Below are 23,740 nucleotides of genomic sequence, written 5' to 3'. Positions count from 1 at the left end.
TCGACAGTGTTATCCAGCAGCACTAACTCCGCAATAAACTGTTCACTGATGCCCAGTTAGGGCTGCACCAATTGAAGGTGGTCATTCCCTGGCACCAGTGTGGGGCACATGTCACTAGCCTCTTATCGGCTCAATAACAGCCTCATTACGGCCTTGGTCCAGACAAGGACAAAGAGTTGAACTTGAGGTGAGAGTGACTGCCAACATTTGACGGCGTGTGGCATCAGACCGCAGCACGGTAGCATTGTGGATAGCACAATTGCTTCACAGCTCCAGGGTCCCAGGTTCGATTCCGGCTTAGGTCACTGTCTGTGCGGAGTCTGCACATCCTCCCCGTGTGTGCGTGGGTTTCCTCTGGGTGTTCCGGTTTCCTCCCACAGTCCAAAGATGTGTAGGTTAGGTGGATTGGCCATGATAAATTGCCCTTAATGTTCAAAATTGCCCTTAGTGTTGGGTTGGGTTACTGGGTTAAGGGGATAGGGTGAAGGTGTTGACCTTGGGTAGGGTGCTCTTTCCAAGAGCCGGAGCAGACTCGACGGGCCGAATGGCCTCCTTCTGCACTGTAAATTCTATGATAAATTCTATGAAAATTGAAGTCAATGGAAATCATCTGGATAACTCTCTACTGATTGGAGTCCTACCTGGCATAAAGGACGGTGGTTGGGTTGTTGGAGGCTAATCATCTCAGTTCCGGGAACCACTGCAAGACTCCCTCAGGTTCATGTCCTAGGCTAAACCATCTTCAGCTGCTTCATCAGTGACTTTCCCTCGGTCATAAGTTTAGAAGTCGGGATGTTCACTGATATTCCACAATGTTCAGTACCATTTGCGAATCCTCAGATACTGGAGCAGACCTGGACAACATGCAGGCTTTGGCTGATATGTAACAAGTAACATTCGCGCCACATAGGTGCCAGACAATAACCATCTCCCTATTACATTCATTGGCATTACCATCGCTAAATGTGCACAAAATTGGCATTACTGTCGCTAAATGCATACAGAACTTTTTAGCTCCATATGTAGAGGATCGAACAAGGGAAGATGCATGGCTGGACCTAGTTCTGTGCAATGAAGCCAGACAGGTGGTTGATGTATTGGTGGGGGAGCACGTTGGGTAATAGCGACCACAACATGGTTTAATTTAAATTTGATATGGACAAAGAAATAGGCAAGTTGCAAAATAACGTTTCGGATTGGAGGGATGAGAGTAGATAAGGCAGGATCTGGCCAAGGTAGACTGGAAAGAGTTATTTGTGGGGAAACCTACAAAAGAGCAGTGGAGGCGTACAAAGATGGAATGTGGATGATACAGGCCCAATATGTTCCCTCTGGGGTAATAGCAAGGTGTAACAAACCCAGAGAACCATGGATGACGAGAGACATTCAGGATATGATGAGAAGGAAAAGAGAGGCTTTTAATAAGTAGAAGTGGAGCAAGTCTGCAGAAGAATTAGTGGAGTACAGAAACTGCAGGATGGAGCTTAAGAAATCAATTAGGAGGGGATATGAGAAAGCTCTGGCGCAGTAAGAGTCGGGAAAATCCCAAGATGTTCTATAAGTATATCAATGGGAAGAGGATAACCATGGAAAGGGTAGGGCCCATTAAGGACCGAGGGGGAAATCTCGGGGTGGAGCCAGAGGATATTGGTAGGGTGTTGAACGAATATTTCACATCTGGCTTCCCCCAAGAGAATGAAGAGGTAGTTGTGGAACTCTGGGAGAGAGATTGTGAGGCTATTGAGTAAATTGTCAAAGGGAGTGACGAGTTATTGGAGGGCTTAAAAGTGGGCAAATCTCCAGGTCCGGATGAATTGTATCCCAGGCTGTTGTGAGAAGCTAGGGAGGAGATTACTGGGGCTCTGACCCAAATTTTTAATTCCTCTCTAGCCACAGGGGAGGTGTCAGAGGACTGAAGAACAGCTAATGCGGCCCCACAATTTAAGAAAGGCTATAAAGATAAGCCAGGGAACTACAGACCAGTGAGTCTCGTGTCAGTGGTTGGGAAACTACTGGAGAAGATTCTGAAGGAGAGAATCTATCTCCGCTTGGAGAGGCAAGGTTTGATCAGGAATAGTCAGCATGGCTTTGTCAGGGCAGTCATGCCTAACAAATTTGATTGAATGTTTTGAGCATGTAACCAATGTATAGATGAGGGTAGTGTTGTTGATGTAGTTTACATGGATTTCAACAAAGCCTTTGACAAGGTCACACATGGGAGACTTATTAAGAAGGCAAATGCACATGGGTACATGGTGATTTTATAAGATGGACTCATATTTGGCTTAGCAGTAGGAGACAGAGACTGCTTTAGTGTCTGGAAGCCAGTGACCAGTGGCATATCACATGGCTCTGTGCTGGGTCCGCTATTGTTTTCATCTATATAAATGGCATAGATGACGATGTGGGGGGTAGGATCAGTAAGTTTGCGAATTACATAAAAGATTGGCCGGGTTAATAAAACTGAGGTTGAGTGTCTTGGGCTACTGGAAATATAGATGGGATGGCTAACTGGGTGGATAAGTGGCAGGTGGAATTTAACCCTGAAATGTGTGAGGTGATGCACTTTGGAAGGAGTAATTTAACAAGGAAGTATACTGTGAAACGTCTGACACTGAGAATTTCTGAAAACAAAGGGACCGTGGCGTGTTTGTCCATTGATCTCTGAAGGCAGAAGGGCAGGTTAATAGGGTGGTGAAAACGGCATATGGGACTCTTGCTTTTTTCTTTGGGGCCAAAAGCAGGGAGGTCATAATGGATAAAAGCAAATTACTGAGGATGCTGGATCCTGAAATGAAAGAAAAAAATGCTGGAAAATCTCAGCAGGGCTGGCAGCATCTGTAGGGGGAGAAGAGAGCTAACGTTTTGAGTCCGATAATTTTGATGGCTTTGACAGAGTCATCGGACTCGAAACGTTAGCTCTCTTCTCTCCCTACAGATGCTGCTAGATCCGCTGAGATTTTCCAGCATTTTCTCTTTCAGGTCATAATGGAGCTGAGTAGGCCACAGCTGGAGTACTGTGTGCAATTCTGGTCGCCACATTATAGGATGGATGTAATTGCACTGTAAGGGATGCAGAGGCATTTCACCAGGATGTTGCCTGGAATGGAACAATTACGTTATGAAAAGAGGTTGGAGAGGCGTGGGTTGTTTTCTCTGGAGCAGAGAAGACTGAGGGATGGCCTGATTGAGGGGCATGGATAGGGTGGGTAGCAAGCACCTGTTGAAGGGTTAGTTACGAGGGGACACAAGTTCATAATGAGGGGTAGGAGGTTTAGAACAGTACAGCACAGAACAGGCCCTTTGGCCCTCAATGTTGTGCCGAGCAATGATCACCCTACTCAAGCCCACGTATCCACCCTATACCAGTAACCCAACACCCCCCATTAACATTATTTTTTAGGACACTAAGGGCAATTTAGCCTGGCCAATCCACCTAAGCCGCACATCTTTGGACTGTGGGAGGAAACCGGAGCACCCGGAGGAAACCCACGCACACACGGGGAGGACGTGCAGACTCCGCACAGACAGTGCCCCAGCCGAGAATCAAACCTGGGACCCTGGAGCTGTGAAGCATTGATGCTAACCACCATGCTACCATGCTGCCCCCAAATGATGTTGGAGCAGCACTCATTCAGGAGGGATTTGAAGAAAAACTTTTTTACCCAGAGAGTGGTGATGGTCTGGAATACACTGCCGGGGAGGGTGGTAGAGGCGGGTTACCTTACATCCTTTAAAAAGTATCTGGCTGAGTACTTGGCATGACTTAACATTCAAGGCTGTGGGCCAAATGCTGGCAAGTGTGATTAGATGGGCAGGTCAGGCCCTTCATACTTTGGTGACTCGATGGGGTGAAGGGCCTCTTCTGCACTTTAGGATTCTGTAAATTCCCCAATATCGACAATGATTCGAAGATGACCTGGATCACCCTCTAAATACTGTGGCTACAAGAGCGGTCAGAGGCTGGGAAATCTGCAATGAGAAACCCACCACCTGACTCCCCAAAGCATGTCAATCAACGACAAGGCGCAGTCTGGAGTGTGATGGAATACACTCCACTAGCCTGAATGAGTGCTGCTCCAACATCATTCGTGAAGCTCAACATCATCCAGGATGAAGCAGCCTGCTTGATTGGCCCCCTATTTATATTTCTCCCTCCACTCCCTGCACCACTGATGCTCAGTGGCAGCTGTATCTACTACCTACAAGGTGCTCTTCAGCAACTCACCAAGGCTCTTTGACAACACCTTCTAAACCCAGGACCTCTACCACATAAAATGATGAGGGAAACAGATGTATCGGAACATCACCACCTGCACATTCCTCTCCCAAGTCACTCACTATCCTGACTTGGAAATATATCGCCGTCCCTTCACTGTCACTGGGTCAAATTCCTGGAACTTCCTCTCTAACAGCACTGTGGGTGCACCTACACCACATGGACTCCAGCAGTTCAAGAAGGTCAAGGGCAGTTAGGGATGGGCAATAAATGTTGACTGAGCCAGCGATGCCCACACCAAAAAAGAATAAAGAGGGACCTTATGAAGCTGAGAGAATTTTTATGGACATGTTTTCAATCTAGTTTAAAAAAAAAAGTAATCACACTAAAACATGGGTATTCCAAAGCTCTCTTGACTGTGCTATCTGGTATGATGATGTTCAATTTTTGTGAAGTCATTATTATTGTTAATGCCATTTTATGAATAAATGCCTGGGGTCTAAATGGGATCTGAAAAGGGGAGAGTTTGAAATTCCATTGTGTACTTCACTAACCTTTTGTTGAAACCTATTGCCAGAAGGAATTTAATTTCCCAGCAATTCTTTTGTAGCAAGTAATAATAGCATTCTAGGCTCCATGGTTCAAACAATATGTTGTTGCAGTTTTTTTGAGGATTGTGGCTAGGTTTCATTATATAACTTTGAGAGTTTTTTCTAACTGACTATCACGCAGTTGTCTTATAAACACCAGAACCTAGATTGAACTGATTAGTTTGCAAATATGGAATTAAATAATGCTACCCATGTTGCAGTTGTACATCATGTTGCAGTTGTACATCATGTTGCAGTTGTACAAAACTCTAGTACGGCCGCATTTGGAGTATTGCGTACAGTTCTGGTCGCCTCATTATAGGAAGGACGTGGAAGCCTTGGAACGGGTGCAGAGGAGATTTACCAGGATGTTGCCTGGTATGGAGGGAAAATCTTATGAGGAAAGGCTGATGGACTTGAGGTTGTTTTCGTTAGAGAGAAGAAGGTTAAGAGGTGACTTAATAGAGGCATACAAAATGATCAGAGGGTTAGATAGGGTGGACAGCGAGAGCCTTCTCCCGCGGATGGAGGTGGCTAGCACGAGGGGACATAGCCTTAAATTGAGGGGTAATAGATATAGGACAGAGGTCAGAGGTGGGTTTTTTACGCAAAGAGTGGTGAGGCCGTGGAATGCCCTACCTGCAACAGTAGTGAACTCGCCAACATTGAGGGCATTTAAAAGTTTATTGGATAAGCATATGGATGATAAGGGCATAGTGTAGGTTAGATGGCCTTTAGTTTTTTTTTTCCATGTCGGTGCAACATCGAGGGCCGAAGGGCCTGTACTGCGCTGTATCGTTCTATGTTCTATGTTCTATGTACCCAAATATGGGGCAGCAGGGTAGCATCGTGGTTAGCATAAATGCTTCACAGCTCCAGGGTCCCAGGTTCGATTCCCGGCTGGGTCACTGTCTGTGTGGAGTCTGCACGTCCTCCCCCTGTGTGCGTGGGTTTCCTCCGGGTGCTCCGGTTTCCTCCCACAGTCCAAAGATGTGCGGGTTAGGTGGATTGGCCATGCTAAATTGCCCGTAGTGTCCTAATAAATGTAAGGTTAAGGGGGGGGGGGGTGTTGGGTTACGGGTATAGGGCGGATATGTGGGTTTGAGTAGGGTGATCATGGCTCGGCACAACATTGAGGGCCGAAGGGCCTGTTCTGTGCTGTACTGTTCTATGTTCTATGTTCTAAAATTAAACTGATTACTTTTCAATGTCCTTTTTGGTTTCCAGATGTGAAATCAGGAACACTTCGAGACTATCAGATACGAGGGTTGAACTGGATGATCTCCCTCTATGAAAATGGCATAAATGGTATCCTTGCTGATGAAATGGTAAGGAGTGGGGACTTTTGAGGAGCAGAATTGTTGGTGAATTCATCTGATTTTAAATTCTGAAGTTAAATCGACAGCCTTGAGAAGCCTAGAGGATGATTAATTTTGAACATAAACTTCCTGATTTTGAGGTTAAACCTGATGAACAATGCCCCAAAAGACAATTCAAAACTTGTAGCTAAAACTGGGGGCAACCACTGTCCCCTTACAATAGTTCCACTGTGACACAAGGAAGGACATCCCCTGTTTACCTCCAGGAGAACTTCACCATCTCAGCACCTACAGGATCTGCTGATATGGCGAGTACCTTCACTTGTCCTTACTGTGTACAGACAATCAAAGAGTTTCACGGGGAAATCCGGTGCTGAGGAAGTAGTTAAAATTGTGATTGATCAGTATCTAGAACGCTGTAAACATATCAATCTACCTAAATTATCTTTGTTCAGTCCAACATTGCTCGCAGTTGATTTCACCTAGAACTGGGTTTTACAGGACATTGTGTTCCCCACAACCCCAACTAAAATGTTATTTGTGGGCCGCACACAAGAATGCCAGCTGCCATGCAGCCATTTAATGTTTGATGGGCCGCTTATTGGCTCAGAAGAGAAAGTTTCACCTCGGAGAGCAATAGGGCAAATGGCTATAGGCCAGAAGCTCTGTAGTACCAGCAGCGCCACATTAAAATAGTGGCCACTGTTGGGACTACAGGCAGTCCCCAAAGATGAGGAGATTATGGGGGCAGGACTGAGACCAATGTATTGGCGGGCCATGGCTGATGGGTCCCAAGGAAAGGAGATGGTGGAGTGCAGGGGAAGGAGGCTGGGGAGCGGCGGCGGGGGAGGGAAAGATTTGAGAGACCGGGGTGTGGAGCGGGGGGAGGAGGGGTTTGAGATATTAAGAGACTGGAGGGGTGGAGGCCTTTGCTGGGCTCGAGGGACACTCAAAAGGCTGGGGGGCTGCTTCCCTTCCCCAACAGCAGATCACCCGGTTAAAGTGGCCAGGTTATCTACTTAGGATGGGTCTCCCCTGCCATGGGCAAAATAGCAACAAGGGTTCAAGCATACCAAAGGGGAACCCAAAATCCTAATTTTAGTGGGGGTGGGGTGGAAATTCATCATTATAGAGTTAATTATAATGTGCCCAATGCAAAGTTGAGAAAGGATGATTTAACTACCTGGTTGAGAGATGGGAGACTCCACCTCTCACCATAAAATAACTTGTCTCCTGCTTTGGGTCTTTTTATATACTTCAGTAGGATTATACATTTTACATTGATGCAAGTCCAAAGCCTCTTATGTAATTCTGCAAGTTGGAATAATTTTATTGTTTAAATGCTGTCTATTTTTTTAAAATAGGGTCTTGGTAAGACGCTGCAGACCATTGCTTTGCTGGGCTATTTGAAACATTACAGGAATATACCTGGGCCACACATGGTTTTGGTACCAAAGTCCACATTGCACAATTGGATAAAAGAGTTCAAGCGCTGGGTTCCATCACTCCGTGCAGTTTGCCTTATTGGAGACAAAGATCAACGGGTAAAGAAACTTATTTTAGAAGTATTTCTAAATAACGTGTGTGTTTATACACACTTTTCATTAGCTAGCATTACTTTTTTTCAGGCGTCTTTTAAATAAAAAATTGCCATATGTGTATTTCCGTGTTTTTTTTTTCCCCCCCCCCACTTTCTATTCTGAAGTCACTGGGCTGGATTCTCCGATTCTGGGGCTATGTCCCCACGCCGGCATGGGAACAGTGAAAAAATGGCGTAAAACAGCCACCAATTTCCCGTTTTGCTGGGGGATAGCAGGAAGGCAGCGTAGAGCACCTGGCTCTAGCTGCCGATACGACCCGCAGAATTGCCGGGTCCTTGGCCGCATATGCGCACGGTGGCGGCCTGCGAGCGGCTGCGCCGTGCAACGTGGCAGCAGCCGCTCACAGACCCGGCCTGCGAAATAGTCCCCCCCCACCTCCCTTCGGCCGGCTACCGTGCCCCAGACCACCCCCCTGCCCAGGGATTTGCCCTTCGGAGGGGGCGGAGCATCGCAAAAGCGGCGCCACCCCGATTTGGTTGAGAACTTTGATTCTCCGGCCGATCGCGATTTCGGCGTCAGCGACCGGATCATCCAGCCCACTGCCTTGTTCTGAAATATAGTTTTGGGTGTTTATTGCTTCCAAATCTGTTTTTGAGGAACCTTTCTCCATAAATGAGGTGAGATGGAGGGTGTTGGCAGTCTTGTGGCCATGCCAGGGATTATCGTTGCCGAGTCTAACTGCAGTCACCTGATTTTAGCACATTCACACTTCATCGTAGAAATCATTGGGTCCAAAAAATAGTGGAACTGTGGTTGATGTATTTATTATTTTCCTTCCGACACAAGGGTTGTGATGACCAATTGTAGTTTCCTTAATAGTGACCCTACTAAGAGATAACCGCGCATTCAACACGTGATCTTCTAGTCAATGCAGCTCAACGTGGTGACTTTCTGTGGGTGTACATGCACACGTCTATTCGCACTTAATAGTCGCAACCTCTTCTTGCTAATAAATATGCCTGTTACTTTCAGTGTTTCCCTTTGAGCATTGCACGAACTGTGCACTCTCCCTTAAAGAGTTCCAATGAAGTAAAATCAAACAATGGGTGGTATTTCCCCACCCTGCCAGGTGGGAGAATTGCCGGGGCGCCGCGCGAATCGCGCCATGCCGACCCGACCCCCACACGAGAATCTTCCCCCCCCCCCCACCAAAACCAGCGCCGCGCGGAGAGTTGTCGCAAATGGTGAGCGCCGATTCTCTGGCCCGGATGGCCGAGCGGCCGCTCCGACACAACAGGGTTCCGCCCGCGCCGTCCACCCCTGGTTGCTGCCGGCGGGATCTCTGTGGGAACACTCGGGGACGGCCTGAGGGGGGGAGGGGAGGCTCAGAAGGGTTCTGGCCCGCCACTTGGGCCCACCAATCCCCCCCCCCCCCACCGGGCCTACATTCCGCCGCAGCTGACCCCTGAACACCCACGCCATATTGCGTCGGGGCCGGCGCGCATAAGAAATTCCCCGCGCATGCGCAAGATGGCGCGGCCCAACTGCGCATGTCCAGGATTGAGCTGTCCCAACTGCGCATGCGTGATCCGCTCCAGCGCCGTGCTGGCCCCTGTGGGGGCCAGAATAGGTTGTGCCCGGGCCCTGTTAGCGCCGTCGTGAAATGCGACGGTGTTCACGACAGCGCGGGCACTTGGTCCACGGAGCGGAGAATCACCCCCAATGTCTTTTATATTGACTTTTCGGCACTTTTGAGCAGATCAGAGTTCCAGCTCAGAAATTAAAAAAAATGCAGATTTTATTTTTATGAATTCAAAGGATGTGGACATCTCTGGCTGGGCCATCATTTGCTGTCCATTCTCAATTTCCCTTAAAAATGTGATTTCTTGAACCGCTGCAATCCCTAAGGTGTATATACACCCATGGTGCTGTTAGAGTTCCAGGATTTTGATCCAGTGACACAAAGTACGGCGATGTATTATCAAGTCAGGATGTTGGATGGCTTGAAGGGAACGTCCAGCTGGTAGTATTCCCATGTTTCTGACATGAAATGAGAGACAACAGTGAAGGGGTCATTGTGCAATGTGAGGAAAGCACGGGTGGTAGTTGGGGCACATGGATTATTGATGTAATTAATGTGGAGGAATGTAAAACATTTTGGGAGGAAATATGAGAAAAGGCTTATACTTAATGATAACATTTTAAGAGGAGGAACTAAACAGGTTCAGAGAAGGGCTCAGATATACAAATATTTGAGAATTAGATTGCAAATTTGTAAAGAATTATATTAAAGAAAATTGAATCTGAGTTTAACAAATAGGATTGTGGATTGCAAAAGTAGAAAGAGGTAATGCCAAAGTAACAATTTCTCGGAAAGGCCACTTTCAAATAGTGCACTTTTATTAAAGAAAAAAGTGGCATCAGATATGAGGACGGACTAAAGAATCTTGTGTATCTTTTGTTAGATTGCAGGAATAGAACTGAGAAGGTTGTGAGGGCTGTGAAATTACAAAAATATTTGATCAGGCAAGGTGGTAAAAATGAAATGGCACTGGTAATTAGCTAGAGTGTTTAAATTTAAGATCATCAAAAAAGGGAGCGATTAAGAGAAATTAATTTATGCAAAAGATTATTTGGGTTTTGCTAAAAAAAGATTTTCTTTGTCGAAGCTCTACTTCTTGCACTGATCAAAACAGTTCTCGAGAATACCCATGTCAAGTGGACTCTGATTGATGGAGATGTTGCCATGGAGAATGGTGACCAGCAATTGTCTGCCACGCGTTGTTTGAAATTTACCAGGCAGCTTGACTCTGGGCAAGGCATTGCCCTGAGGAATGAACCATTGGATGGCTGTTGCTTATTTTGTTTAGCTAAAGCAGGCACAATGTGTATACATGTAATACAGAGGGCCCTGGATGTTAATACATGTAGCTTAAGTACATGCAAATGTGCCACACTGAGCCGGACTGGCAATCCTAAGTTGGTTGTCAGTGCAATTTTTAGCACACTGAGGATGTAGGAAATGTTGTCTAATTGCGTTGGATGCTGTGTTTTGTAAGCACAGGCTGGTAGGGCACAAACTGTATCTTGCCTGTTGTGAACAGCGAAAGGGATGTGCTGTTTGATACGATTACCCAGTCTTTGGGATGTATGACCTATATATCTAGCATCACACTGGCATTTAAAGTCATATACCACATTACAAATGGCAGCATCCTGTTAATGGTGAATACCATTCATGTTGGTACTGCATAGCAGCAGTGTGCAACACCTGTTATTTGAATCTTTGGGATACCTTGCCTTTCCAGGGTAATCTGAGGTAGACTGGGCTCTTTTCAGGACCGAAAGTGATATACAGCACAAAATGATCAGTGTAGCCATCGTTCCCCAGGATACCTTTGCACCCTATTTCAGTATCAAGCTTGAGTGGTGAGCAAATAACTCTGGTTCTATTTATGAATTTGCTGATAAGGCCAACCTTTTGGCACATTGAGCTGTAAGTGAAGCTAGCTATTTCACGCTGCTACAATTAATTTGGAATATGTGTACTGGAAGTTATATATATTAATACACAGGAAGTCTTTGCAGACAGAAGGAACGTGTACACACATTGTGCCTGTTTCTGCTAAACATAAATGACAGCCATCCGCTGGTTCATTCCTCCGGGCAATGCCTTGACCAATTCGAGTTGAGCTGCCTGGTCTAAATAGCAAAGAATGCATGGCAGTTAACTGTCAGCCACCACCACTTTGTGCATTCTCCAATCAGAATCCACTTGTGTCAATCAGAACGCGACTCTCGTACAGTCTGATGCTGGTATTCTTACAAACTGTCTCGATGAGCACAAGGCAAAAAGCTTTGACAAAAAAGGCACTTTTGTAAAAATGCTCAAGTTCTGTACGTCAAAACAACCAGTTATTTACGATGTTCAGAAGACATGCTAGAAACAGAATGCGTAATAATTCCTAAAAGGAAATTACATAAGTAGTAAGAAAATATATTTTAAATGGAACAGGAAAGGACAGGTGAATGGGTTAAAGAGAGTAATTGGATTGGGCACAATGATCAATATGGCGGCCTTCTGTGTTGTAAACTTTTATACAATATAAACAATCCTAGGATCAACTGTATTGTGTTAGTTATGCTGGTCAGAAAGGCAAACGGCTGCTTCAGTTGGGCTCTTCACCCCGTGGGCAGAGAGAGGAGGAGGGAAAATATCATCCAGGGTTCTTGCTCCTCAGCCTGCTCTAGAATTATAGGATGCGATTATAGGATGAGAACAGAATTTAATGATTGCCAACATTTTCTGCCTTGGATCGCACCAGAGTAATAATTTTTTTTATTGCACAGATTTGTTAAGAAGTTGACATTTTTATTGCCTCTTAGGACTTTCAGTTTAAAATTGTGGTAGTCGAGCAGGAAATTGTATAGTAATTTGTGGACATTTTCATGGGATATCATGACATGACAAATCGCTTGCTACAAGAGTAGCCACTCGGGTGAATCACTGGAAGGTGTTGAGTAACAGGAACTGGAAGCCGTATCTCAGTGGGACTTCGGAGGATGAGATAACAGAAATGGAGGGGACCAAACAAATCAAAAGTCTCTTTTTCAAGCTGGAAAAATGTGCTTCTGTTCTAAGGGACTGGAGAAGGTACCATAACCATTGTTACCATTTCATTAGGGCTCATGGCCAGGTGGATTTGGAGAGGATGTTCTCTCTTGTGGGAGAATCTATAATTAGGGATAACTGTTTAAAAATAAGGGGTCGGCCATTGTAAATGGAGATTTTAAAAGATTTCACTCCGAGGGTGATGAGTTTTTGGAACTCTCTTCTTGAAATACTGGTGGAAGCAGAGTTTTTGCGTATTTTAAGGTAGAGTTGGATAGATTCTTGGTAAGAAAATTAGTGACCGGTTATTGGGAGTGATTTCGAGGAGACTATCAAATCAGCCATGATCTTGTTAAACTGCGGAGTAGGTTCGAGGGGCTGTTTGGCCTACTCCTCCTTGTTCATATGGTTGCATGTATTAATGTTTCTCTGTTTTTAAACCAGGCGGCCTTTATTCGGGATATTATGATGCCAGGAGAGTGGGATGTCTGTGTTACATCTTACGAAATGGTCATAAAAGAAAAATCTGTTTTCAAGAAGTTTAACTGGAGGTACTTGGTAATCGATGAAGCTCACAGAATCAAGAATGAAAAGTCCAAGGTAAGGATGTTTAGTTGATGCAAATATGTACATGTAACCCGCATCGGAGAAGCTGGATGGAGGGCGAGATAAAGGGTGAGGTCTTCCCAAGTGGGTGTGGGGATGATTTGGAATCGCAGTGTGATGACACCAGAACTGTGAGGCTATATCAATCTGAAAAGGATGAACAGGCTTGGCTGTCTCTTTTCTCATAAAGAGACGGCTGAGGTTTAACCTATCATGAAAGGTTTTGATAGAGTGGATGAAGAGAAAGTGTTTCTACTTAGGGTAGGAAATGAGCTTTCAAAAAGGTGTTTGATAAATCCGTGGGGGGAAATAATTGCAGGGATATGATGAAAAATCAGGGGAGTAGGACTAACATTCTTTGAAAGAACTGGTGCACACTCTGGGCCGTATGGCCACCTATATTGTACTATTTTATCATTCTATACCATTTCCATATTATTGATTTTACAAGGCCATATCTGATGGCAAGAGCACACACTGTAGGCCCCTCATTCTACTTTTTTTAGTAAACCAGCCAACCAACCTCAATGAGGGATCCGTGAGAGCATGTTAGGAGCAGTGCAGGGATATCTAAAAGTGAGATGCTAATTTGGTAAAGCTACAACACTGGTCTCATGCGTTCTAAACAGCACAAGCAGTATGCTATATAGAGAGTCAAGCGATCCTACAACCGACAGATCAACTAAAAGTTATGCTGTTTATTCACATCCAGTGTAAATAACGGTGAATAATTAAAACACTAACATGATCAAGTCGCCTTCAATGATGGTGAATCACTCATGAACCCAGTACATGAGTGCAAAAGGCAAAGCTGAAGCATTTGTATCCATCTTCGGCCAGGAGTGCTGATCCATCTTGGTCTCTTCCTGAAGTCTCCATCACAGAATGCTGGTTTCAGCCAATTCAATTACCCCATGATATCAAACAACAGCTGAATGCACTGGATACAGCAAAGACTGAGGGTGGTATTTACTGGCTGTTCACACCACCGGGAAATTCTGGTTCCATGCCGGCACACTAGTTTCCTGGTGCCGAGGGTGCTGTCACCGGGAAATAGCGTTGATAATGACCAGGTCGGTAGATCTCGCTGTCGGGTTACCTCCACCGCTGAAAAACACGCGGCGAGTTGGTCAGTAAATCCTGCCCTATGGGTGATTCAACTAATTCAGAACGAAGTCCCATAGCGAGCGCATTTAGCTGCGTGTTTCCCGGCGCTCGCAGCGCGCTGAGGGATACATGACTATACAACGCAATTCAAGTTGTATAAGAAGGCCTCAGCGGGGAATGCGGGGTCGAAGCTGCACATAGCCCCATTTTGTACATGGGGAGCTCTGCTTGTTGGAACTTCCCAGTGTAGCAAGAGGTTGGGCCGTCATTTTTAAATGGTCCATGGCCCCCTAACACACACGCAGGGCACCCTGGCCCGATTATGGGTGTGCAGAAAATGCCAGCCTGGCACCTTGGCAGTGCCTATTCCTCCAATCCCATGGGAGAACCCCATGAGTGCCATTCCGTCTAGTTCCCGTTTGTAGAGTCTATATTCTGAATGGCGCCCGCCCGAGGTCTCCGAGACAAAAGGGGTGAATCTCAGAACCTTTTTTTAAAATTTAGAGTACCCAATTATTTTTTTCCAATTAAGGGGCAATTTAGCGTGGCCAATCCACCTAGCCTGCACATCTTTGGGTTGTGGGGGCAAAACCCATGCAATCTGCACATTAGAGTGAGACTGGCTGTCTCGCTCTAATATTCAGATTTGGCAAAAAAGTGATCCCGCCCACAATGGGTGGGATTTACATCGCAACGTCTCACGAGATCGCATTGGATCTCATGAGACGTTGCGAACCCGGTAGATCCCGGAAGCGGGGTCTCCCGGCTTTTATTGGCAACACAGCGCCACGGCGAGCTGACTTTTGGGGGCAGCATGGTCATTGGATTGCACCCTACAGGTCCAGACAACATCTCAGCTGAAATATTGAAGACGTGTGCTGGAGAACTAGCTACATCCCTAGCCAAGCTGTGCCAGTGGTGGAGTTTTATTTTGAGGAAACCGAATGAGTTGATGAAAGGAATGCTGTTGACCTGGCATTCAATACAGTGCCACAAAACAGACTTGAGGGAAAAGTTATAGCTCATGAAATAAAAGGGACAGTAGTAAGTTTGCAAACGACGCAAAAATTGGTGGAGTTGCGAATAGTGAAGAGGATTGTCAGGTTACACAGGATATAAACTAGTTGAAGTCTTGGGCGGAGAAATGGCAGATGGAGTTTATTCCAGACAATGGGAGGTAATGTATTTTGGATTGATTAATTGATATTTATTGTCACATGTACCGAAGTACAGTGAAAAATATTTTTCTGCGGCCAAGGGAACGTACACAGTGCGCACATAGTAGACAAAAGAATAATCGAGAGAATCCATTGACAATGGTACATCAACAAATAATGATTGGTTGCAGTGCGAAGCAAGGGCCAAACGAGCAGCATAGGGCGTTGTGAATGGTGTTCTTACAGGGAACAGATCAGTCCAAGGGAGAGTTGTTGAGGAGTCTGGCATCGTTGAGGAAGAAGTTGTTCCTATGTCTGGATGTGCGGGACTTCAGACTTCTGTATCTTCTGCCTGATGGAAGGGTCTGGAAGAAGGCAAAGCCTGGGTGTGAGGAGTCTCTGACAATATTGTCTGTCTTTCTGATGCAGAGGGATGTGTATACAGAATCAGTGGGGGGATGGAAAGCTTGTGTGATGCGTTGGGCTGAGTTCACCACACTGCAGTTTGGTCCAATGCATGTACTTGTAATGCAGAGCAAGGCCAGCAGCGCGAGTTCAATTCCCGTACCGGTCTCCCCGAACAGGCGCCGGAATGTGGCGACTAGGGGCTTTTCACAGTAACTTCATTGAAGCCTACTTGTGACAATAAGCGATTATTATTATTATGTAGGAATTACACAATACATGGTTGAACTCTTGCGAGTACTGACGGGCAGAGAGATCTGTCGCTTGCATGTCCACTGATCACTGAAAGTGGCAACGCATGTGGATAAGATGGTCAAGAAGGCATGCGGCATGCTGGCCTTCATTGATTGGGCCATTGAATATAAAAATTGGCAAGTCATGTTGTTGCTGTGTAGGACCTTCGGCCTCACTTGGAATATTGTGTACAATTCTGGTCACCACACTATCAGAAGGATGTGGATGCTTTGGAGAGGGTACAGAAGCGGTTTACTAGGATGTTGCCTGGTACGGAGGGTATTAACTATGACGAGAGGTTAAGTAAACACGGTCTGTTCTCACTGGAACGACGGAGGTTGAGATGCGACCTGATAGAGGTCTACAAGATTATGAGTGGCATGGACAGAGTGGATAGTCAGATACTCTTTCCTAGGGTAGGAGAGTAGTACTAGGGACATAGTTTTAAAGTGCATGGGGAAAAGATTAGAGCTGATGTTTGAGGCAAGTTGTTTACACAAATGTGATAAATATATGGGGCGAGATTCTCCGCAAATGCGGAGAGTCGTAAAGGCTGCCGTGAAACTGGCCGTGTTTCACGGCAGCCTTCACGCCCGTTCCCGGGACCCGATTTCCCCCCCCCCCCCCCCATTTGGGGCTAGGAGCAGGATCCCGGGAATTACGCCGTCGCGGCCTTAACGACGGTCGTTAAGGCCACGTGCCAAGGTGACGTCAGCCGCGCATGCGCAGGTTGGAGCCGGCTCCAACCCACGCATGCGTGGGTGACGTCATCACGCCATTGCCGGAACCCGCGCATGCGCAGTTCCGCATTTCTCCACCGCCGCCCGACAAGCTGCGGCGGCTTGATCTTGTCGGGCGGCGGAGGGGAAATAGTGCGTCCCTTTTGGACGCAGGCCCGACCATCGGTGGGCACCGATCGCGGGCCTGTCCCCTCTCGAGCACAACGGTGGTGCTCCCGTCCTAAACGGGCCTATTTATGCCCCAAACGGGCATCCAGCGCCTGTTTTTACGACGGCAGCAAGCAGGTGTGTTTGCTGCCGTGACAAAACGGGTGTAAAGGCTCGGCCCATCGGCCGCGGAGAATCGCCGCTCGCCGTTTTTTACGGCGAGCCGCGATTCGTGATGTGGGGGGGGGGGGGGGGGAGAATAGTGGGAGGGCGCAAAAAATGTCGGGAGGCCCTCCCGCTATTCTCCCAACCGGCGTGGGCAGCGGAGAATCGCGCCTGGGGACATGGTGGGAGCAGGTACGATAGCGGCATTTAAGGGACATCTAAACAAATATATGAATTGGGTTGGAATGGAAGGATATGGACTCAAGTGCAGAAGATTTTAGTTTAGGCAGGTACCATAGTGCAGGCTTGGAGGGCTGAGTGGCCTGTTCCTGTGCTGTATTGTTTTTTGTTCTTTGTTCAATGTCGATACAAAATTGGCTGAATAATAGGAAGCAGAGAGAAATGGTTAATGGATAGTTTTCAGGCTGGACGAAGGTTCGAAGTGGTGTTCCCAGGGGTCGGTATTGGGACACCTGCTTTTCCTAATAGAATTTAGATCTTGGTGTGCAGGGGACAGTTTGAAGGTGTGCAAGGGACAGTTTGAAGGTATGCAGGGGACAGTTTGAAAGCTTGCGGATAACAAAAATTGTCAGTATCATCAACTATGAAAAGGACAGTGTCGAACCTCAAAACAACATAGCCAAGTGGTAGAGTGGGCAGATAGGTGGTAGATTAAGTTCAGTGCGGAGGGGTGTGAGGTAATGCATTTTGGTAGGTAGGAAGAACATGGACAGACAATATAAAATGAGGGGTAAAATTCATAAAAAAAGCGTGCAGGAGCAGAGTATATATCTTTGCGCATATACACCCAGGTTATGGGTGAACTTGTACAGGACACTAGTTAGACCTCCGCTGGAGTATTGTGTACAGTTCTGTGCGCCACAATACCGGAGGAATGCAAACGCATTGGAGAGATTGCAAATGGGATGTGACGAAAACAAATTTCAGACAACTGGTAGTTCAGGTCTGAAATGCACTTCTTGGAAGTGTGGTGGAGGCAGATTCAATCGAGGCAATCGGGCATTAGATGATTATTTGAATAGAAACAATGGGCTGGATGCTCCGCGCCGAAATCGCAGCCGGCACGGGGGCGGAGAATCCACTTTCACGCCGTAATCGGGCTCGGCACGGGTCCGGTGATTCTCCGGGCCCCAAAAATCTGTATGACCGCGGAGTACGCCAGGTCCATTGTCAGAGGCCCGCCGAGCAATACTCAGCTCCCGGCCGGCTGAGTTCCCGACGGCGTGGAACTAACCACTTATTGGCATGGCGGCTGCGGACGCAGTCCGCGGCTGCCCTGGTCAGGAGCGGGGGGATCGGAGGCGAAGGGAGCTATTATAGGCTGCCAGGAATTAAATCTGCGCGGTTTCAGGCTCGGGCGCGCTGCTGATCGTGGGAGGGGGGGCCTCTTTTTCTGTGTGGCTCCGCGGTGCGCGTCTGCCGTTGAGCTCGGCGTGGCCGCTGGAGGCCGCCGCCGTGTGCATGCGCAGACTCTGAACTGGAAGTGCGGGGCCCATATACGAAGCAAAAGCTGCGTGATTCACTCCGGGTGCCTGCCTCGCCCCCTGCAGGGCATTGAATTTGTTTGACTTTTTGTAAGGAATTTCTGGAGGAAAACTCCACCGTTCTTATGCTGGCGTGGGGACAGTATCATTTTGGGAGAATCCAGCCCAATGTGTGGGGAAAAAGCAGGGGAAAGTCATGATGCTTTGGCAAAGAATCATCCAGACTCAAAACGTTAGCTCCCTTTTCTCTCTCCACAGATCCTGCCGGACCTGCTGCGGTGGTCCAGTATTGTCTGTTTTTGTTTCAGATTCCAGCACCCGCAGTAATTTGCTTTTATCTTAAGTCATGATGCTCGTTTGGAAAGCTGGTGCCGACACAATTGGCCAAATGACCTCCTGCACCATAACAATTCTGTGATTCTGTGAACCTTTGCCATCTGGTCAAGAGTAACAGATGCATGGAGCAGTAACACCTGGAAGTTCCCCTCAAAGCCACACACCACTCAGACTTGGCACTATATCACCATTCTTTCAGTGTTGGTGTGTCAAAATCCTGGAACTCATCACCACCACCTTCTCGAGAGCAATAAATGCTGCCTTGCCAGTGATGCTCACATGCCATCAAAAACTGACAAATGAAACTCAACAAGAGAGAGCTGAATTAAATCATTTGCCATTCATTGCCATTGCCATCATTGAATTCTCCACCATCAACTTCCTGAGTATCATCATTGACCAGAAACCTAGCTGGACGAGCCACACAAATACTCTGGCTACAAGATGTACAGTTTAGATGGAGTGGCCAAAAGACGTGCATGTTAGATGGGGTTACGGGGTTAGGGTGGGGGGAGTGAACCGACGTAGAGTTCTCTTTCGGAGCGTTGGTGCAGACTCAGTTGGCCAAGTGGCCACTTTCTGCTCTGTAGGGATTCCAAGGAAAGAGCAGTTTAGAGACTGGGAATTCACCTCAGTCCCCAAAGCCTTTCCATAATTTTCAATAAGAAGTCTTACAACACCAGGTTAAAGTCCAACATGTATGTTTCAAACACTAGTTTTCGGAGCACTGCCCCTTCCTCAGGTGAATGAAGAGGTATGTTCCAGAAGCAACCCAAAAGATGTGCAGGTGGATTGGCCATGCTAAATTGCCCCTTAATTGGAAAAAATGAACTGGCACTCTAAATTTATAAAAATAAAAACAAAATGAAAGAGAATATCAGAGAAGCGTCCACTATGAAAGTAAAAAGAATTATGAATATGTCCGGATTAAGGAAACAGAACAAACTGAGTTTCCGAACAAGACGGAGAAAGAATATGGAAAAACACAAAAGAGATTATGCAACATGCTACAAAGGAAATATTACCAAAATGGAAAAGGAAAGAGTGACAAGGAGTGGATGGCAGATGGAATACTTGCAGTGATGGATAGAAATGGGAAATAAAAGGAACACACCTGTGCATGATGAAATTGAAAAGAAAATATTATGCATGTAGGGAGGCTTAAGAGAAATAGTATAACTAGACGTGTGACAAAGTATTGGAGTTGGAAAAAAACACAATGAAAGTTATCCACTAGAAGGTGAAATCTTAAGAACAGGATAACAGCAAATAGTGGCTGCAGAAATGACCAAAGATGGCAAGATACTGGCAGGAATTTTCCAGTAGTTTGTGCTGGCGGAGTCTTCCGGTCTTGCCGATGCCGTTGCCCATCACCGGTTTCTCAGCGGTGAGGGTTACATTCGATGGGAAACCCCGTTGGCAATGGTGAGACCAGATGATCCTGCCAATGGCGGCCACCTTCGCAGCAGGTTGCGCGGAAAATCTCACCTATTGTTTGACAGGAATGCCACAGCAATAAGATTTGCTGGATTATGTAAGTGAATTGTACGATGATGCAAATCGTGGGATCCCTCAAAATATAGAGGCAAACGATGAACCAAACATTATGATATTGGAGGTAAAGGTGCTTTGAAGTGCATGAGTGCAGAGAACAGACATGTGATCAGATAGATAACAAAGGATTGCAATCAACTTGAGGCATTTAAGTTGCCAAAGGAACATCAAGCAATGGAACAAATTATAATTATGAGCATAATCAGTCATCTCATTAAAGTGATTTTACAATCAAAAGTAAATTATAACAGAAATAAATAATATTTAAAGCAGAAATTCTTGAAATACAATCTGGATTAGACCTGGCATGGTAACAAGAAAGGAATATTTAACCTTTGAACAATATCCAAAAAGTACCCAGAAGAAAACAGGAACATTTATATATGCTTCATGAATTATGAAAATGCATTCAATCGGATATTTCACCAAAGCTAATAGAGATATATTGTTGAAATGTGACATTGACAGTAAAGATATCCTATATTGGGACACAATGGCAAGCATCTATCCGTAGAAGATGGACAATCAGGTATATTCCAGGTGAAGAGAGGAGTACAACAAGCATGTGCATTGTTGTCAAAGTTATTCAATCTATACACAAAACAATAATTCAGAGATATATTGAGGGGTAAATACATCAGCAGTAAGAACATAGACTTGTTAGTACTGCTGCCTCACGGCACCGAGGACCCGGGTTTGATCCCGGCTCCGGGTCACTGTACGTGTGGAGCTTGCACATTTTCCGCATGTCTGCATGGGCCTCACCCCCACAACCCAAAGATGCGCAGGGTAGGTGGATTGGCCATGCTAAATTGCCCCTTAATTGGAAAAAAATAATGGGGGTACTCTAAATTTATTTGAAAGAAGAATATAAACTTGCAGTTTCCTGTCGGCGCAATGCTACTTGCAGAATAAGAAGTCTTACAACACCAGGTTAAAGTCCAACAGGTTTGTTTCAAACACGAGCTTTCGGAGCATTGCTCCTTCCTCAGGTGATTCACCTGAGGAAGGAGCAGTGCTCCGAAAGCTCGTGTTTGAAACAAACCTGTTGGACTTTAACCTGGTGTTGTAAGACTTCTTACTGTGCTCACCCCAGTCCAATGCCGGCATCTCCACATCATGACTTGCAGAATCAGAAGAGGCTCGACAAAATAGTGTAGATAAAGTAAAGGCTAGAAGCTTAGAATATAAATTGAGTATGAACAAAAAGATTTTTTAATCGTAGTCCGGAGGAATACATGAGAAGAAACGAGAGTGAAGATTGAAGTGGATGGCGTCCTGTTGGAACAAGTAGATAGGTTTGTCTAATTAGGACCAATGATAACAGAGGATGGCAGATGTGATGCCGAAGTCAGAAGGAGGAGAGAGATAGCCAGAAGTAATTTGTGAAGATGAAGGATGTGTTAACAGCAAGAAAGCCCAATCCAAAAAACTCACTCACCCACTTCAGGAGTACATAACGGTATACTTGGGGCTGCCTCTGAATTGATAAGGGGGGGGGTCGAGCCGTGGGGTGAAATGAAAAGGAAGGAACACGAGGCATACAGCTCGACAAGATCGACAGTGCAGCATCTGGCTCTCTCTCGCTGCCCCTCTACAACCAGAACCGAAGGAAGTCTCAAACCCCAAGGATCAGGTACGGTCCTGAGAACTTTAACTAGAGAGGACACAACGGGGTGAACGTTTCATCTGTAGCCTGCGTAATACTCAGCCCAACGCCATTCGGAGAGTCTCCTTGCATCTCCCAACTATACCTTGGGTAATTTTGGGGTTTAAGAACAGTGAGTAAGGGAACCCGGAGGGGCTGAGTTCAGTGGAGTCCAAAGGGAAGGAAGCGGTTAGTATCAGTTGTGCCATTTTTAGATTCACTGTATGTAATAAACATGCTCTGATTATTTGAATTTGAAAACTGTGTCGATTGCATTGTTCATCCTCTGTCAGCATGCTTGCTAAATGTAAGCCCAGACCTTCGACCCTAAATGAGATGAGTTCGGCCATGACCAGTAAGGCTGAAGGACGCTCACACAATTGGAAACACCCTAGATCACCATCAGAATCCCTAGGTCTGCCCTGTCCCACTGACAGGACAGAACCACTGGAGGTGGCAGAACTGTGATATACAGTCGTGAGGGAGTGACCTGGAGTTACTCAAAATTGACCCTGGATCCCACGAAGTGTCATGGCATCAGGTCAAATATGGGCAAGGAGACCTCCTGCTGTTGTTTTTTTATTAATTCAAGGATGTAAGCTTTGCTGGCTAGTCCAGCATCCCTAATTGGGTAGTATATGCTGGCTTTTCTATTTACACTCGCGTCCCATGAATGGATACATTTTTATTATATGTCCAGTCGGTATTACATTGCCATTTGTGGGAACTTGCTTTGGGAATATTAGCTGCTACTTTTCCCACATGTGACTGCACTTCAAAAATACGTCACTGGGTGTAATGGAACAACCTGAGGTCATAAAAGACACTGTAGAAGTGCAATCTTTTTAATATCTTTATAATTTTGTGTCATTGAATATTGTCACTATCAAATACATTTATTTTATTTTGCCCTTGCATTGTGCAATTTTGCCAACTTTTCTTTCTCTTTACAGCTGTCTGAAATAGTTCGGGAGTTTAAATCCACAAACCGTTTGCTACTGACAGGGACACCATTGCAGAATAATCTCCATGAACTGTGGGCTTTGCTCAATTTCCTGTTGCCTGACGTGTTCAATTCTGCTGATGTAAGTTGAGATAACTTTGGTTGAGAATATCCAGTGCGGGTGGCTATAGTCACGTTTCTGTCCTGCGCAGCCTGCCACTCTTCCATATAATTATACCACACCATGTCCTCATGTCCCCCCATCTCTTCTCTGAACTGTGTCCATTTGTTTCAAATCCATTTACACTGACTGATTCTGTGGTGCTCCCTGTTAATATTCCTCAAGTCTTTCTACACCTTTGAGGAAAAGTATTCTGCAGACCTAGCTTCCCCTGACATGGTGAGGATTTGCTTGGGTCATGTCCCCATATCTCATGATGAGATTATCATCTGTGTTTTATTTCCTATCTCTGAAAAGAAAATAAGTTTTCTAAATATCTGTTTATATTAAAGTATATGTCTATGGATTTGCATAACTAAGGTTTACAGCCAATCTTTTATCTATGGAGCAAACCAACTTTGTGGTGGGGGTGAGGTGGTAGTGTCAGTTCCCTGTTCTGACCTCCATTAATCCTGCTTCTGTTCCTTTTTTTCTTTTTACTCCGGGTTCTTCTTTCACCTCTTCACCTCCAGTGCTTCTGTTTTTCTTCCTTTCATCCCCTCGATCCTGTTGTGAATGTTCAAACGTGATTTGCTGAGGCCTGCTGGCCTCCAGTTTACTGGCTCCACACTACATTTTACCCCATGGGGTACGAAGTCCAACTTTGGGTTCACTCATACATAGATACATAG

The 23,740-nt window shown here is 45.9% G+C and overlaps 1 protein-coding gene across 4 annotated transcripts in view; it reads left to right on the top strand.

Moving 5' to 3' along the window:
• Positions 1-23,740, top strand: part of smarca1 (SWI/SNF related, matrix associated, actin dependent regulator of chromatin, subfamily a, member 1) — a 105,360-nt gene that overhangs the window by 43,388 nt on the left and 38,232 nt on the right. For all 4 annotated transcript variants that reach the window (XM_038774574.1, XM_038774573.1, XM_038774571.1 and 1 more), the window contains 4 exons: positions 6,037-6,137; positions 7,493-7,672; positions 12,726-12,881; positions 22,899-23,030. In XM_038774574.1, the coding sequence (XP_038630502.1) occupies positions 6,037-6,137; positions 7,493-7,672; positions 12,726-12,881; positions 22,899-23,030 (569 nt within the window). The remainder of the gene's footprint in view (positions 1-6,036; positions 6,138-7,492; positions 7,673-12,725; positions 12,882-22,898; positions 23,031-23,740) is intronic.

Source organism: Scyliorhinus canicula, chromosome 17 (genome assembly GCF_902713615.1).
Source record: "Scyliorhinus canicula chromosome 17, sScyCan1.1, whole genome shotgun sequence".
NCBI classification, from domain to species: domain Eukaryota; kingdom Metazoa; phylum Chordata; class Chondrichthyes; order Carcharhiniformes; family Scyliorhinidae; genus Scyliorhinus; species Scyliorhinus canicula.
This window is presented reverse-complemented; position numbering and strand designations above follow the sequence as displayed.